This window comes from Morone saxatilis, unplaced genomic scaffold (genome assembly GCF_004916995.1).
Source record: "Morone saxatilis isolate NCDOM2014 unplaced genomic scaffold, NCSU_SB_2.0 Contig8, whole genome shotgun sequence".
NCBI lineage: Eukaryota > Metazoa > Chordata > Actinopteri > Moronidae > Morone > Morone saxatilis.
The window spans coordinates 244977-255851 of NW_023340257.1; the positions used below are offsets into that span (position 1 = coordinate 244977).

General features: G+C 39.5%; 1 protein-coding gene across 1 annotated transcript; it reads left to right on the forward strand.

Annotated features, from left to right (window-relative positions):
• The first annotated feature begins 823 nt into the window (after window positions 1–823).
• kcnj13 (potassium inwardly rectifying channel subfamily J member 13) lies at window positions 824–2922 on the forward strand. Its single transcript, XM_035680341.1, has 2 exons — window positions 824–851; window positions 1512–2922. Exons 1-2 carry the CDS (start codon window positions 824–826, stop codon window positions 2084–2086), a joined length of 603 nt encoding a protein of 200 aa, XP_035536234.1. The 3' UTR covers window positions 2087–2922.
• The last annotated feature ends 7953 nt before the right edge of the window (window positions 2923–10875 follow it).

Genomic DNA, 10875 nt, shown 5'->3' on the forward strand with positions numbered 1-10875 from the left:
AGAAAAACGCATTGGTGGATAACTAAAAATACAGAAAAACACATTGGTGGATAACTAAAAAGACAAATAATACAGAAAAACACATTGGTGGATAACTAAAAAGACAAATAATACAGAAAAACACAATATTGGTATATAGTGATAACGTCACCTATAGTGATAGCGTCACCTACTGGCAACAGGAAGTAAGCGCTGCATGGCAATTTTGATCTGATGTACGTGAAATTTTCATGTTGTGGTCCACATGTGTTACGACGGCACGTGACACGGCCGCAGCACACCCCGCCTATTGTGAGGGCCCGTTCACCACCGCTTGCAGCTTTATTTCTATTTGAAACTTCTCTGATATGACCATGACGTAACCAGTCTCAGTACGACTTCATTGTTTCTACAACACTGGCTACAGCCTCGGTAATGAGGAGTTTATGTCAGAATTATTAGAGTTCCCACTCTTTTTAGAAAATCACTTTCCAAGAGTTTTTCTTGACAAAACCTGCTCTCCAAAGGTCTACAACCTAGTATATAAACCTAGCGTTGACAGATTTAACCAGTTTTATTTCCCATTATTTAATGATGCAGGGTTTATGATGAAATCTCTCAAAATTTATTACAGGTAGGTGGTCAGCGTTTACTACACACTTGGCATAGGTCACTTTCATGGCATGATTGGCTGTTCTCACCACAGCGATAATTTTTCCACTGTGTTCACATCAAGTAGAATTTATTTCATTTTACAAAATGATTTTCTCACCTGATAGCCCATTAAAATTAGAAAAAGAAAGTGAAGGGTGCCCAGTTATCTCACCTGGTAGAGCTGGTGACCATGTACCAAGTTGCTGTAGCAGCCCAGGGTTCGAATCCGACCTCCACGCCCTTGCGTGTCATCCCCTCCCTTTACCCCACTTTCCTGTCTACCTTCAGCTGTCACTATCAAACTGTATTTGCCTAAACCTAACCAAACTGCAACCGTTTCACTACATTAAAAATGCAAGCTTAATTTTGAAAGTAACTGCCCCGGAAGTTGTAGACATTGCTTAAATGTTGCGAGAGGGATACCTACAGCATAATACTTTGAAGCTGAGGGCCACTGACCAAGCTGTAGTATTCCCAACCCCTCTGATTTATCTGGTGACCCCTAGTTTGTAAAACAACAGGACAAAAATGCCTGTATCTAAAGGAGAAAGGTTTGATCTAACAACACAATCATATAAATAAACAACAAATTGGATTAATGTAAAACTTCCTCCGTAGACACCACTCAGGCCGCTTTGAATGTGTGCTGATGATGACACTGATCATTTAGGGGGAAAAAACATGTTTAATACCTGTTGTAACCAAATTGTAAATCTTTAGAGCAGCTGCCTAGTTGGAGATCAATAAACAAGAAAATAACATCTGATTTATTTTGCTACGATTTACTGCAAAGCAGCATGAGGTAAACATTTTACAATAACGAGGCCAAAACATTTCCTCATCATATTACATTGAAGTCTCATTGTATTAACCACCAGGTGCATTTGTAGCCAAGATTGCCCGTCCCCAGAAGCGAGCAGGAGCCATCCAGTTCAGCCCCCAGGCAGTGGTGGGCCAACACCAGGGCCAGACGTGCCTCATGCTACGAGCCACCAACCTGCTGCAGCGAGCCCTGGTGGATGTAAAGGTGAGTGCTGTGCTCTATGAGGAGCATGAAGGTCAGGCCCTGCACCAGACCTCTCTGGACTTCCACTTGGATCATCTAGGCCAACAGCCCTGTCCCTTCTTCATTTTCCCACTCACCTTTTACCATCCCCTGGACCGCAGCAGTCCCCTCTACCCTGCCCTGTGTGAGGGCATGTCCAATCACTTTGAGTTGGTGGTCTTCCTGTCAGCTTTGCAGGAGGGAACTGGCGACTCCTGCCAGAAGAGGACCTCCTACCTGCGTCAAGAAATCCAGTTTGACCGTCGCTTTGTCCCCGCCTTGGTGCTGGATGCTCGGGGGAGATACATGGTGAACACCCAGCACTTTGACACTGCCCACTCAAAGGAGCCTTTGAACAAGGACTGTGTGGTGCAGATCAACGGGGATGGCAGTGACAGGATGGAGTAAGGAGGCTGAAGGTGAGGTCTCATAGGGACAGCGGGAGCTTCAGAGGGATAAGCGGAGAAGGTAATAATGGAGCTGATATTTTTGTGAGGAGGTACTTGTTTAATCCTAAATTCAGATTTCATTACCAAATCAAATAATTTGAAATTAAAATGTATGTCAGACATGGGTGCTGCAGCTCTTCCATCCAATCACTTTGAGTCACAACCAGGGTATGATCCCCCACTGGCTTCCCACCCATCAATATACGCAGTTGGTTGGAATGCCTGGCCAGCAGGGGGCACCACTTCTGGGAATTGTGTGGGAACAAATGCTGTTATTTACAAGTTGGGTGTTATTTTTGTCGCTCTGGCCATTGGTTCTATCAGTTTTGATAACATTATGATAACATACTCGGCAAGTTAATAGCTGACATCTCACAACATGGCTATATCACTAAAAATATATTTCCAGTGGGGCAAGAAACATCGTATTTGAATGGTAAAAATGGCTGTCTGTTGTAAACAACTGTCACAGTACAGGCCCACTTTCTGCTTCGACTTTGACCTACTGTACTTACTGTAGTTGTTTGCACCAATGAGGGATTATTAGCCAGATTATGCTTGTTCTCACTTTACTTTTAAATAAAGTGGCAGCTAATTTGGCTAGTTTGTTTGTCATCTGCAATGTCCCTGCATTCTGGGATCTCAGCTTGCTGAGTGCAATGTTATCAGACATACCTGATAGAACGGATGCACAAAGTTACCAAAATAAGAACCCCTGTTTTCTTTTAAATTGAATCAAAATGAATTATATTTTTCTTACTATAGTGTAAGGTTTTATAACTGGATCGATTATGATGAAGCTATATTTGAAAATATTTAGTTAATTCTTTGGTGGCACAATCCATTTTAAATTCAGTTCCTGTAATCAAACCTTTATCATAAACACTGAATAAAAAGCTCTAAAGCCCTCAACAGAAAGACACACAGACAAGCTGGTGAACACAGTGGAGACCACAAAGGTAAAAGAGTGTAAATGTTGAACTTACATTCATCAGGTGGACAACTCCACATTAATGACAAAGTTGCTCAGACTTGTAAGATGATAATGTGACAGTTATGTGTCCCAAAGTGGCCAAAATAATGATAAATTGTAACTTTAAAGGTCTAGTGTGTAACATTTTCGGAGCATATGCTGACAGAAATAGAGTATAATATTTATAGGTATGTTTTCATTAGTGTATTATCAGCTGAATATTCTCATATTAGAATCGTTGTGTTTTTGTTGCTTCAGAATGAATTTCTACAGTAGCCCAGAATGGACAAACCAAACACTGGCTCTAGATAGGGGCATTTTTCATGAGTTTTGTGGTCACTTTAATTTAAACTTTGTGGGTAAAGCTAAAATGAATTCTTCCATCACAGTTTGAACTTGAAATGTGTACCTTAATTTATTGAAATTCAGTTTGATCAGTTCAGTTTCACAAACAAATGAATTTTCTAAACTTCACATACAAGTTAAGATTTGGATTATGTATGGTGTATTAATTTCAAACTCTGAACCACAAATTTTGATGTATTACATTCAAACTTAATAAATATATGCCTGTAGGTTAAGAGGTAGTGTGTAAGACTACTAAAGGGGTAGAACCAGTTATGACATGAGTAATGCTGAATTGTAATTACAAGGTTGGCACCAGGCAGATACAGTGGTGGTACTGATAAACGTTTCCATTTTCCATAAGAAGCACATTACAGTGGATGGATGGATCAGGAAACCGCCTTGACCACTCCCACTTTTGAAACATTTAAAGGACAATGACACCATACACAATCCCATAGTGTTTTACATTGTTGAATGTGTTTTTCTTCCTTCCAGACAGTCACTGCTTTCAGTTCATGTCACTTCACTGTGACAATCATCTTATACACACATGAAACATCATGTCTCCTCTCACTGTAGTCAAAGTCATGGTGTTGTTGGTAATGCATGTCAAACCCACTGGCTGTCTGAAATACAAGAGACAACACTGAGTCTGCAGCTGTGCTCATGCCCCCATCTGCACAATGATGTTTTGAGTTAAATGTTAATGTAAGCATGCTCTCAATGACAATGGTTCAATCCAAATGTCCACTGTCTGGACTTATAAGTTGAGCCCTCTCGGACACTTGTCATTTTCATATGCACTGTCATCACATTGTGTCTGCATCTGGCTTGAGAGGTGAAAAAACGAAAAAAAGACGGAACTGATGTTGTAACAGAGATAGAGGGAAAGGGTAAATAAAAGAGCTGTCGTCAGTTTACTAAATGATGGAAGACCCTTAAAGGAAAAGGTTGGTAACAACTGCCTTAACATAACAATGCTGTTGTCACTATGAATGGATAGTATTGCAAGATTGCCTATTTTAGTGACCAGTCAACATTTTACTGATATCTTCAGTAGCAACAGGTACGTTAAAGCTGCAGTAGTTATTTTTTATGAAATAATGTTTTGTCATATTTGTTGAAACTTTCGCGACAGTAGTACATGTTCCTTATGACATTTGTAAGAATCCACCATGCCTGAACAAAAAAAAACAACAAAACAATCAGAGCCAAGAAAGACAGTTCATTGTTGAGTCTCATTCCCAGGTTACTTTTGGAGACTCTAACTGTATTTGACGACCTGGGAAGAATAACCTGATTTTTTTTACTACTGTCAGGATATAGTAAAGCAAATATGACAAAGAACAATTTTGTAAGTTACCAACTGTAGTTCCAATTAACAACATTCCCTTTTACGTTAATAGATAGGGGACATGGCTGCATCATTTTAGCTTGGTGTGTTAGCATGCTAATATTTGCTAATTAGCACTAAACACAGTACAGCTGAGGCTGATGGAATGTCATTACTGTTGCAGGTCATAAACCAAAGTATTGGACAAAGTGAAATGTTGTTCTCATGAATGGACCACAAAGGTATGTGTGATACATCCTGAGGAGAACATGAATGTCTGTACAAATGTTCATTGAAAACCATCTAATAGTTTGTGAGATATTTCAGTCTGGACCAAACAGATGGACCAAGCGACCAACAGATAAACATTAAGAAAAATTGTTTCATGGCATTTGATAGTTAAATTGCTGTAGTTTAACAATGCATTACACCAGTGGATTTTACTGTTTGATGATACTGAGGTGAAGAGAATTATTGTAAGCACAGAATGCATTTTAAGTGGGAAAGCCTTAGTGCCAACCCTGTAAGACTGAATATAGAATCAGTAGGTATGGAAGGTATATTGGATATGTTAAAAGAACAATAAGGAAGGGACAGAATGCAGTGACAACAGAATGCAGTCTTGTCTGTCATCTCTATAAAAGGCCATTCCTATTGCTGATCAATGACTTCTTTTACTGATGTTTGTGGACCAGCAACAGAACTGAAGGATTACACTGTGGACAATCAACATGAGCTGACAATCACAACAAACCACCAGATGGTTGTAATTCCACTGTCAATATTAAGCGGCTACTGTTATTCAGTGAAAGTCTTTTGGAACAAAGACATCCATGTCTTAAAGTGAGCTATCTAACATTAGACTGACCTGCATAAAATGATATATGGCTCAGTAGTGACTGATAGAATGTTACTGTCTGCTGATTTAATGGTAGATTAATCCCTTTATATTGAAAAAATCATTGCCTAAATCATTACTCAAAGCAGAAATTAATGTATTATGTTCAATTTGTACAATAATAAATGTCTCTAGATTCAGCAAATAAAGTTAGGAGGTTAGAAAGTATAAATGTTGTAGAAAATATGTGTTTGTATTTGGAGTATTTTCCCTTTAAAGGCTGTCGATATGAAGAGCATCAGTGTGTTATCTATATGGTTTACAGAAATCATGTTGCAACTTCAGACATAAGTGAGGAAATGTTCCACAAAATGTGATTGTGAAGGATGAGATCTCAATGTATCTCACATGCTTTAGTGCCTTTGTACAGTGTACATTACATGAAATAAATATTTTCTAAACAAGCTTGGAGGTGACAGGACCATTACTTCATTTAGCTTGAGTGCCTACATCACAGTTACCATAGAGCTTCCTCATAGCAGCCATTTTGATATGAAATAGTAGGGTAAACACAGATGTTACCAATGATACTAATTAAGGTTCTGTTCCATTCAGGTCAAACAGAGTCAATAATTTACCCATTTGCCCAGTGTCCCTGTTGGACAGTCCGTGATAACAGGTTTTGGATTTGGTCTCACAGGCACTATGGTACAAATCACTGTGACAATAAGACCCTGTCTCGCTGTGCACAGTCACTGAACCCCACAGTTTCTGTACATAACCCCACAAAATGTGTTTTTTATGAGTTTTAGAGTTGTTGGTAGGTGTATATTTTTTAGTTTGGACACAGAGCCAGACTAGCTGTTCCAGTCCTCTTTCTTTGTTAATGTTAAACAAATAGCTGCATAGCAAAGCTACCGATATAACACCTGCTGCATGCTGAGCTCTTGCTGTCTTTGTTACCTCTCCTCACAGTCAATGGGTTTCTTGAATGGCCTAAAATAAGGTCTGTGGTTATTACAAGCTTAAGAGATTTTCACGTAGTTTTTTTCTATGACATAAAATACTCCACCTGTGAATTTTGAAGCTTTTGTCTCTTAAAAAAGGTAGTTGCTAACAAATGGCTAAATGAGACTACAGAGGTTGTTGGTGACATTTCAGACAAACAGACTTATCACTAGTCTGCCCTTACAGCCTTATGTTTATACTTGCGTTCTTGCAAACTATTCTAACTCCAATTTTAGTAGTTTACGGTAGAGTAGCTTGTTTATATCCTTAGCGTTAGCAATTTACTTTTGGCGACTGCATCTACGCTTCAAAACTCATAAAAGTGGTGTTCATTTGTGAGATTATCTTGCTGATCAAAACATGTAAGTATCATAAACTTTGCAAGTTTATTTTTTGCAATAATCCAAAGTCCGATGGAAAAATCCTATTGACTTTTTGTTGAAGGAACCAGGGTAATGCTAACTTCTGGGTTAGACTACAAAAATAGTCTGTGCACTCTATATACTGAGCTATATGGCTCAGTGGCAGGGGTGGTTCAACGTAGAGTCTGTAGCACACCCACCACCCTGTGCTTTTCATTATTGTAAAAAGAAGTTGAACAGATATCAGAGATTCCTGAGACTACATCATAAAGAAAGATGCATGTCTCTTATCTTTCTCACTTGGAGATGTATTGAGTGGGCAGCTGGACTGACACCTTAGGGAGAAACAAACTGCATTTTGCAGCTGGTTCTGGTCTCAGTCCGTGTTGTTCTCTCACTAAGACCTGCTCCTTTAGGGAATTGCTACATGTCTTAGTTTGTGGCATGCTGTGACTGATAGTAATCCACAGCTGAATCCCTTTTCAAGGAAAGAATAAAGCCTATACAGGTGATCAGTACATCGTAACAGGCGCTGAGATAATTGGAATGGTCCAAATTCAGGCAAAATGCTTCATTTGTAAACTACATGTAGACAGTGGTCAGTGGTTCTGATGCTTTCAGTATTAAGATGTCAACTTTAAAGAGATAGATAATGCTTACATAAGCTCAGATGGTAAAAGTTCACAGTCACAGATGAGAACTGGAGTGGACAGTGGGCAGATTAAGCACACGGTATGCATATGAATGACTGAGTAAGCACATTAATGGGGCACTCCACTGATTTTACACAGCAACATTAGTTTGGTACTATCCTATTAGCACGTGAAAACAGTTGTACAACATCTGAGGGTCTGGAGGAGCTTTGTCAGCATGTGTTACAAACTGGGGCTGTGGAGTATTAAAGATCCAGGCATTTACTAAGGAAGGAAGGTCTAATCAAAGTTGATATCAAGCATTGCTTTGTGGGATACTGTTTTTTCGAGGGCTCTGACAAGACTTTAAAAATCTGTCTCTTGCAAGTCCCCACTCGCTATGCACACACAGTCCCAGGAGATTTCTAATATTGTTCTATTTCACGTGGAACATAAGCTAAATTGATGTAAAATCTATTAGAATCTCTAGCTTATATTATACATTTGCATTGCATGCATTGCATGCTCATTAAACTACACCATACTAAAACTCACATGACAATGTATCCACTGTCTAAATGCTGGGGTCATGAGAATTTAGATCCTAAAAATAGAATCACAAGCCAAGGTTGACGAACCCTGGTGTGAGAGGTAAGCATGCTTTAATGGAAGCAGTCTGCTCTTGCTAGGTTTAACATTAAGGGAAAAACTTTCTTTCTGAGAGTGAGATTGATACCAGTCTCATGTCTGTTGTGTTTTTTCTGTCCATTAGTATACATTTGAACATAGCCACATGTAGCATTAAGCGGTTTCAAACCTTTTGGTACTCAACAGAAGGAAGCAGCTTAGGGCCAAATTTATAGTTTCACAATGCCAGGCAAAGTCACGTCAGCCAGTTTAATACTGTGTGCCACCATCAGCCCCTTTGGCTGATTGGACAAACGGTTAATGAGTTATGGCCAATTTCCTGCTAAGCCAATCTTGCTAATTTGTAATAGAAATGTGTATTTCACTGTTGTTTTAAAAACCATGTTTATGTACAGATAAAACAAACAAGATACAACATTTTAGTGAGCTTTAGATGCTAGGCTAGGCTATCCACATCCTGACTCCAGCTCTGTACCTAAACCGCAGACATGATATTAGTCTTTTCGTCTCACACCCAGAAAGAAAGCAAACAAAAAATTCTCAAAATGATGAATTATTCCTTTAAAGATAACCTCCCTGGTTTGGAAGTTCACAGTTGAGCTTTAGTGGTCATCTGGGGATTTGGGGCGCAATAACAAAACCAGGGAGTGCACCTTTTAGTGGATCAAATCATTATCAAAAGCTGGTCCAGACTTCAGTCTACAGACTGCGTACTGTTAATGAGAGCCAATTACAGTATGGCCTGTTCAGTGTCGGATCAGAATCAAGATCAGTGGCCAAAGTTGCATAAGGCTCAATTTGCCACAGTATATGATGTTGATACTTCCTACCATTATACTATACTGATACAGTTATTTAATTACTCATTGTAACAGTGTTAACAAGGTGAGGATGAAACCTATGACACAAACCATGACTAAAGTGTAATGTGTAATTAAAAACATAACCAACATACTGAATACAGCTTCACTTAGCCTAAACAAGTTAACATTCTCTTAAGGTGAAAACTTCCAGTTCTTGTACAGAGAAATACAAAGAAAAAAACAACCCACAGAAATGCACAATAAATATGATATTTCCAGCAATTTGGGAGTTTATTAAACTAAATATTTGCTTATATGTCTGAAGTGGTGTTTTTGCCTTATTGTTTTCTGTATAACAGTTGCAGGAAGCCTGGTATGAATATATAATGCATGTGACGTGTTATCAACTACCTTCAAGAATTTTAGTGGCTATTCTTTCTATTTTAGTTATAAAGTGCCAAATTCTGAGCGATGGTATTAGTTAAAATATAAGTGGAGCGTGAAGCATTTCTAAAACCTGTCTGTCTGTGCCAGGACTGTTATCTGCCTCCCGTGGCGGGTCATGAGCAGAAGGTGGACTGCAGCTGCTTGAAGGCAGCTTGCCTCTGTTTTTTCTCCACTTCCTGTCTCTTGCGTTCTTCTTTTTCCTCTCGAATCTCTGCCTCGAACTTGCTGCCCTGAGACGCAGCCTGCATCTGGTGACACACAAAATGACAATGTTCCTTCCCATCAACACAAATCATCTTTAAATGCCAAGTATAGCCCTGCATGGCTTCTAAGACTGGGCCTTACTCTGCCTGTTTGACTGATCCAGAATTGTAGGTGAATGCCTTTAACTTCATTTGGCATCTTTTGACAGTGCACACTACTGCTACACCCCCCCCGCCACCAGTCATATTAATATACACATTCCTCGAGACACCGGTCGAGGAGGTGGAGTAGCAGCCATATCAACCTCCCATGTTCAAAGAGTGTCTGATACATTTTCACGTAGCCTATAGGGCCTAACCACTAAGTTGCTGCTAGCGGCGGACAGGGCACCAGTGGTCCAAGCTGCCCGTACTAAGTGGAACAGTAAACACCAACCACCAACACTTCATTTGGCAGAGTCAGCTAATAGGAACCAATTGTTAGCTGCCTTGTTTACTAGTGCATTTGCACCCGATTACGGAGTCCTCTGTTATTTTGGGCAGCCCTGAATTAAACACACGGTCCTCCTCCGCTCCCCCTTAAATTTAGCTACAGCACCGTCAGATACGACATCTGCTGTGAGTCCCAAGTTTTCCTAAGGTGCTATAATCCACATTAACATAGCACAATGTCAAAAGTTTATCAAGTAATGTCAGATAGAAAGGATTCCTTGCGCGGAAGCGACTACTAAACTGCCTCAATATCAATGCCAATAATGATGAGAACTGAGTCCAAGAATCTGGACTAAAAACAACTAGCTTGGTTTTATTCTGAGCAAACTCTGACAGAGCCAATTGCAGTCCATTAATGAGATAAGATCACCTTACTAAGGTGCTCATTTTCAACATCCCGACCGCGACGATGGAAGCTGAAAAAACTAACAATACATTACTGGGTCTTGTCGTCGCTTTAACGGCAGCAACTAAGCACTGTCTGATCAAAAATCTGAGAATTTCAGATATAAAATCAGAGTACGGTCCAGGGACACCGCGTTACCACCTAGGGTAATGAATAAATGGCAATGAGAAAGACTAAGAACAACATAAGCTTTCAAATAACTTATTAATTTAGTTTATTAAAGGATCAATGTACCAAGGATTGAAAGTCATAATA

What these genes read in the sequence shown, in the direction of transcription:
- kcnj13 (XM_035680341.1), top strand. Translation starts at nt 824, where the DNA reads ATGTACCAAGTTGCTGTAGCAGCCCAGG. An exon ending in AGTTGCTGTAGCAGCCCAGG is followed by an intron (nt 852 to 1,511) that starts GTTCGAATCCGA and finishes ATTAACCACCAG; the next exon opens with GTGCATTTGTAGCCAAGATT.